Below are 7,723 nucleotides of genomic sequence, written 5' to 3' on the forward strand. Positions count from 1 at the left end.
CTTGGGATTACGGTTTGAGGGATATTATATGTGAAACGGATTGCCTTGACATTCTACCCATCATGCATGAGCTTACAAGTGGGTATTCATCTGAAGTAACAGATTTGGTTCACAAGATTTAGGAGCTTTTATCTTATCCTTAGCTTATTCACGTTGAGTGGGTGTCACGAGAAGCAAATAGAGCTGCGAATTGGATGGTTAGATATGGTGCCAAGAGTAACTCTAATCATGTTATTTGATCTGAGCCTTGTGTTGATCTTCAACAAATCATCTGCTCGGATATAGGATAGTGTTTCCTTTGTTTCTTTTCATGTTTAGACAAAAAAAAATTGATTATATAAAAAAAAAAAAAACTGAGCTATAGAGTTGGTGGATTTCCAGCGTGGGTACGTGTCTATATAAAACGAGAAAAAGACAGAGAAAGAAAAAAACTGGAACAGAACAGATAGAAAGGAAAACCGAAACCCGAAGCGTTAGCTCAGAGTAGACGTTGAAATGACAAATTTGCCCCCGTCATTATCAATGAACGCAGCCTTTGGCGGCAGCGGTGCTGCTCCTCCGCCTTCTCCCGGTGGCTCCTCCCAGAGCTCCCCCGGAGGCACCAAGGATCGTAAGATGGCCTCCGCCGAGCAGCTTGTCCTCGAGCTCAGCAACCCCGACCTCCGTGAAAACGCTCTACTCGAACTCTCCAAGGTTCCCCTACTCAACCACTTTCTCTCTCTTTTCCTCCTCAATTTCCCGTGAATTTGTCTCATTTCTGCTCTCAATTCTAGTGATAGAGTGTCCATGTAATTGAAGTGAAATTTTTCTCTATGAATGTGTGTTAATTTCAGTTCTTGTTATGATTAGGTTTTGTGTGTGTTTTAAATGGTAGAGGAGCCAAGGAGTAGAAATGTAGAATAGACTAGATCATGCCACTCTTGAGTTTGGATCCTCAAACATGGAGGCTTTGGCGGACACTTTATCTTGCCATAGCCATACCACTCCTTTCTTCAAGATAACATCAAACCATGGTTTACTTAGCCATCTCCCAAATGTATTTGGTTTTCTTCCCATGTTAATTGTGGAGGCTTGAGATACAATGTAGGTAGCTGTTATACACTTAGATGCATTTGGTTTTGAAAACATGACAAAGACAAGACATTGAGAACAAAATACAAATGACATATACAAAAATGAATGTTTTTATATTTTGTTTGGTAATAAATTAGAACAAATTATCAAAGTCCAATTTATTCTTATTCAAAAAATTTGAGAAGAAAAATATAATAATAAAAAATGTAATTATGAAAAATTAATAAGAATAATGAAAAAAATAAAAAATATTAGTGTTTTTGTGTTCTTTCTGTCAGGATAGACACAAAATACACTAATTCAATATCTTTGGACACAATGTCTCTCCATGTATCATCTGCCAAACATGATTTTATGTCTCTGTGTCTCATGCCGGTAAAGAAATGCAGTCTTATACGGCTTTGTTTAGTGTTTGTTGAGGCTCTATTTCCCTTTCTGCTTTCGGCATTATTTATTTATTTGGATTGAGATTTATTTGTGTTATTAGTACTCAAGTACTGTCATTTGTTTGCCTTTTTTTTTGGTCGAAATTTGTTTGTATTGGTGCACATTGATGTTCTTGGATTTGTTCCACAAACAAGAAGAATTTTCTGTCATAGTACCGAATACAATCCTTCCTATGTCTTTCTCTCTTGTGCCAGTCCTTGAGCTTGAGATTACAATATGTTATAACCAAAATTCATAAAGAGGCTAATGGAAGAGAACTGTAGGAAATGGCCACTGTTGTGGAATTCAGGGTGTTTTACTGCTACTTTAGTTGTTCTGGTCGAACTTTTAACCCATTGGAATTAGGTACGATATTCGGGGTTGAACTGGCTGAGTCTTTGGGCTTCTAATTCTTCTCGCGCTTTCTTTATAGAGGTGGCTGCTGGTTAAAGGGTTGAGTAGGGTGTTTCCTGCTCCTCTCCTCAAGATTGCTGCTGATGCTAATTGACAGGTATTAGATGGAGTAAGCGCGGCAACAAAAACAAAAAGAGAGAAAAGAATGCGAATTAGGTTAAGATGTTAAGTTGACATGCGAATCATAGTTGCTGTCTCATATATAGAACAGAGCGAAAAATTCAGTAAAGTGTGAATAACCAATGCACTGTTAATATGCTTTTGTTAATATATTTCATTACAAAAGAACAAGTTTGCTTAACTAAACTTTGTTGGTCACCTACACATACAATTTAAATGTTATGCATGTACTAAACATTTTAATTGTTCGAATCCCAAAACTTTAAATCTCTTCTTTCGATGATTTGAGGACTTGAAAAAAAGTGACAGAAATAATAGGATGAATCACTTTTGTTCTGTCTGTATGGCTTGATATCAGAAGAAGTGTTATGGTTTCGTGGATGAGGGATGCTAGTTCTGGAAGTTAGAAGAAGCTCAACAACCCTCTAAATTTGCAGTTATATTCAGATTTTTAAATGAAAATTTCAAGTTGAGAATTTTTATCCTAGCTTACCTTGCATAATGTGGATGCTGGACTGGGTCCTTATATTGGCTAATGGACTTATCTAGGCTTTAGTATTTTACTACATGAGGTTATTGGACCCAAAAAACACAATAGACCATAATTTGAAGCTTATTATTATTTTGGCGAGTTTGCAATATTTTTTAGATAAAGGGCTAGGTATATAAACATAGTACTCACATACACACATGCAAACACCAACACCAAAGTTAATTTATAAATCATAATAACTTAACTAGTGAACCATAACATACTTTCAAGCCTACCCTTAACAAGTTCTATTTTTCATATCTAACATCCTCTGTTCCCATTCGAAGTTCCAAAACTGCTAGCATTCCCATAATGCTGAATTCAAGTTATCCATGATGGAAACTGATTGCATATTATGTGATTACTGCTTTTGTTTGACTAGGTTTGTTTTCCATGTCCATTATTTGCTATTGCTTCTCCTATCATACAAGTCTCTGATCACGTTTTTTCCCCCCCTAATATTTTTAGAAGAGAGAATTATTTCAAGATCTTGCTCCATTATTATGGAATTCATTTGGTACTATTGCTGCACTTTTGCAGGTATGCTTCAATAATTCTTGCAAATGTTTACTTCCTTTGTACTACATGCATTTCAAAATAAATGTCACTTAGTTATGTATCTGGACACATTTTGTGAAGATACATTGACAGTTAAATGTACCCAATTACTCAAAGGCCGCACATTTATTTCACATGGAGGAGTTATATTTTTGAGCTCATAAGTTTCTTTATAGTCCAAATACTTTTATTATCCTTCACTCCATTTGGTTTGCTACTATTTCACATCTTTTAACAAGGTGATCCTTAATATTTCTTGAACCTACTCTTTCCATTTGAAATTTTGAATATTTGTCGAAATTGAGGGAGTATGATGGTGACTTAGAAGCAAATGATGGTCAGATAATTTAGTGTTTTTTTAATTTTATTATTTCCTTTTGACGTTTAATTTATATTGCTATATTCTCATCTTTGTACATTTCACTATTAGTGTATCCTCATTAATTTAATTTAATTTTTTTATTTTGGTATTTTTTTATATATATCAAACAAACAAACCTGTATCATATACACCTTTCTTGCATTGGAATTTTTGTTTTCTTTCCAGTAACAGGGCCAATATTAATTGTTGCTAACTTATATTTTATATTTTATTTCTTTCAGGAAATAGTTTCAATATACCCTGTTCTTTCTCCACCAAATCTTACTCCAGCACAATCTAATCGTGTGTGCAATGCACTTGCTCTTCTTCAGGTCAGATTAGCTTATCCTATCAAGTTTTACATCTTGGGTTCATTTCATCTATCAAGGAACAACTTCATTATGTGATTGTATCATTAACTATGCAATTTTGACTTTACATTGTTTTTTAATACATAATGAAAGGGGTTGAACTACACATACTACCTTGAGATTCAGTTATAAGACACTTGGTACCTTAGTATTATATAAAATTTGACCATGACCTCCGCTATAAACATCACTCCTAAGAGGGATGAATAGTGTTTCCCTGACAAATCAAAGAAAGGTCAGCGTAATTCACTCCGATGAAAATGTTAAGAGGGTGTATAGGATTAACACACACAAGAAATTTTTATGGTTTGGACTTCAGGTATGGGAACTTGGATATCAATATTTTGGATTTCAGGTTTAGGTCTACAATTTAGGGGTTTGGCCGTTTGGGGATTGATGTTTACGGATTTGATGTTGGAGGTTTGGATTTTGGGGATCTGGCTTTTGGATTTCAATGTTTTTGAGAGTCTGGTTTGTGGGTTTATGCCGATTTGTTAACTAATGTCAATGTGGTAAAAAGATAGGAATAACTCATGAGCAACTGAGCAAGGAAGGATAATTTCCATGTCCTTGTTTTTCATGTTCTGATCTCCATGTAGGCTGTATTGGTGAGCACATATTTGCTTTCGAAAAATAGGACAGAGTAAGAAACAAATGAGCCATCCACTAACATGAAATTTTCTCTTTCTTATTTATTTATTTATTTGTTTTTCATTTTGAATACAAAAATAAGTTTTAGGTTTCTCATGTTTTTCATGCAGTGTGTGGCATCACACCCTGATACAAGGATGTTGTTCCTCAATGGTAATCTCACTTTATCACTCATTTGAAGGACATTGAAACCTTCTTGTACTTATCATCTTTGTTCTCGGACTAATTTCTTTGTTATATTTATTTTATATGTTCTGGTAGTGATAGAAATAGCATGATTTTAAATAAGCATTTTCTATTTGCTGGAATGCTCTCAAGGATGCTATAAGCTTCTTAGATTTGGTTAATGCATGGTAATGTGAAGTAAAATGAGTGATGTGAAATCTTTAGGATCACCATGAGCATGATATAGACACAACACAAGCCAAGCCAAGCTGATGGGGATAAACATCAGCATTGTAGGAGTATAGCCTTCATGTTGGTCTGTCTTTATGATAACTATATTTTTAAACAGGTCCAAAATTCTATCTTTCGCATACTTAAATGTCTCTGTCTGAATTTTTTAATATATATATAATGAAGATGATGTTTGATGGTTGAACTGCTGTTCTAGAGGATAGTTTATGGGCCATGAATTATATTTTTCCTCCCCGTTTTTTGTTCAATTTTATGTTAGTATAAATGAGGGATGTATGATGATTTAATAAAATGTCTTCTCTCCAACATTTGTTTCTATGGAAGAAATTAATCTTGTCTACAAATTTTAAATGCAACTGTCATAACCTTGTCTCAGTCTGCGTCAAAACAGAGTTTCTTTCTTGCACAATTTGGAACTAAGTGCTTGCTTGGTTTGCATTTTCATTTTCTGTTTTCTGTTTCTGTTTTCAAATGAAAATGTAAACCAAATAGGCCCATAGTTTTTGTTAATCCCTATTATATAAAGTTTGATATTGTAGTTCCAAATTTGTGGAGCATAACTTTCTCTTCTACAGCTCATATACCTCTATATCTGTATCCCTTCCTTAATACAACAAGCAAATCAAGACCATTCGAGTACTTGAGACTCACCAGTCTTGGCGTCATTGGTGCTTTGGTGAAGGTACTTGTCTATTGCTGATTCTGTGATATTAAATGCAGAAAATACATTTTATATTAGTAGCATTCTTGCTGCAAAAAAGTAATTGGTATACCGTCATGATAAAATGAAAAAAAAAAAAAAAAAAGAAAAGCTCTAAGAATCCTCCATTGTCACAAGAAGGTCCTTAAACACAAAAGCTGTGTAATTGAGCAGGGACTTCTGGATCTAACTTGCCTGGAGCATCTAATTACTCTTGTCAAGGATCAAATTGAAATTCCCATCTATTATGCTATTATTGATAATTATTTTCTTTTACCTTGGTGTATTGATATATCATCTATATCTTTGTTTTTTGATATCTAGTAATTGTCCCCCGCCTGAATTTTTTTCACCAGGTTGATGATACGGAAGTCATAAGTTTCCTTCTTTCAACTGAGATAATTCCATTGTGCCTGCGCACCATGGAAATGGGCAGTGAACTATCAAAAACAGTTAAGTTTTTGGCTTTCACTAATGGATATATCATAAATGTAATTTAGTCACTCATGCCTACATAACTTGGTCAACATGATGACGTAAGAAATTGAAATTACGAGGACCCCAACTTAAGAGATATTGATTCTAAAATCTTAATGTTCATTTAGTTTTTTTTCTGCCTTTGAGAAGTTAATCTTGGTTTAAACTTTTAAATATTCATGTTTGAAATTTTCTTGGCATGTTTAGTTATTCATTGTGTGCATGGGATCTGTGCTGTGTGCTTGTCATTGCTATGATCTTGTTATGTACTAGTATTATGTTTGACACATGTAAATCTAGTATGGCAATCTAATGTAAGCTTTGTGGTGACAGGTTGCAACTTTCATTGTTCAGAAAATCCTATTGGACGACGTGGGCTTGGATTATATTTGCACTACAGCAGAGCGTTTTTTTGCAGTAGGTCGAGTTTTGGGAAACATGGTGGCAGCTCTTGCTGAGCAGCCTTCATCTCGTTTGTTGAAGCATATCATCCGATGCTATCTTCGCCTATCAGATAATCCAAGGTTGGTTGTAGCCTGTAGTTGCAATTCCGTGCTTTTGACCTCAACCATTCCCAGCCTTTTGCCAATTTCAATTTGCTCTTTCTTATTTTTGATTGATCAAAAACTCTTGTTTTGTCTAAACAGGGCTTGTGATGCATTAAGAAGTTGTCTTCCAGACATGTTAAGAGATGCTACTTTCAGCAACTGCCTTCGTGTAAGTAATCATTTAAGTTACAAAATGACATTGGCTAGATGCCCAGATTAAAGAAATTACTGGCCGGAGAGAGAGATCATTTCACCCTTTTGCCATATCTTTCAATTTCAAAGTTAGACTTCTCATTGACGTTGATAGATTTAGACAGATAGTCCTACTTTTAGTTTGCTTATATTATGTGTGGTGTGGGTTATGTACTCAGGAGGACCTTACAACCAGGAGGTGGCTGCAACAATTGCTTCAGAATGTTGGTGTGAGTCGGGTGCCCACTCTGCAAGCCGGAGGCGGCTTCGACCATATGATGGTGACATGAGTCTGTTGAATCTTACTTTATGCATGAGCTCATTGTCATTTCTAATTATCCGATCACATTTTCTCTCGTAATTGTAATTATCAAGTCTACTGAAAAATTGTTTTAAGATGTCTTGTAATTTATATAGTATGTAACTTAATAGGTGGTTTTTTATAACAAATGTTCAACCAAGGTTTAGGTGGCTTAAGTTCTAGTTCCTCTAGATTTAGTTATATATTATGGAAAATGAAACATCAAGAAATGTGATGGGAATGGTATGACTTGGTAAATCTCCATAACATTATTTGGAATTACAGTCAAATTAGCAAGATATTTTTGGTTTTATCTTCTAGGAAGTGGATATTGCCAATTTGATAACATCATTCTTTTGTTGTTTCTACTCTTAATGAATATTATTACCATATGTTCGGTTGCTCGTCACGATGAAGGTCGGCTGGGTGTTGGGTCGAGAGCAACTAGAGAGAAGAAGGTATTAGGACCTGATCGTGAGCTTTGCATCGAAGAGTGCCGCCACGAGCGTAGGTGGGTCGGCGAGTGGGGCCACCTGCAAAGACACTTTGATGTTAAAGTAAGTGTCCGTACGATGAGGCGG

The 7,723-nt window shown here is 35.2% G+C and overlaps 1 protein-coding gene across 1 annotated transcript; it reads left to right on the plus strand.

Annotated features, from left to right (window-relative positions):
* Positions 1–373: 373 nt before the first annotated feature.
* LOC112720248 (uncharacterized) lies at positions 374–7,488 on the plus strand. Its single transcript, XM_025771118.2, has 9 exons — positions 374–693; positions 3,035–3,106; positions 3,728–3,817; positions 4,618–4,660; positions 5,500–5,606; positions 5,981–6,076; positions 6,435–6,625; positions 6,749–6,818; positions 7,021–7,488. The coding sequence occupies exons 1-9, from the start codon at positions 496–498 to the stop codon at positions 7,129–7,131; spliced, it is 978 nt and encodes a 325-aa protein (XP_025626903.1). The 5' UTR covers positions 374–495; the 3' UTR covers positions 7,132–7,488.
* Positions 7,489–7,723: the final 235 nt, after the last annotated feature.

This window comes from Arachis hypogaea, chromosome 11, assembly GCF_003086295.3.
Source record: "Arachis hypogaea cultivar Tifrunner chromosome 11, arahy.Tifrunner.gnm2.J5K5, whole genome shotgun sequence".
NCBI lineage: Eukaryota > Viridiplantae > Streptophyta > Magnoliopsida > Fabales > Fabaceae > Arachis > Arachis hypogaea.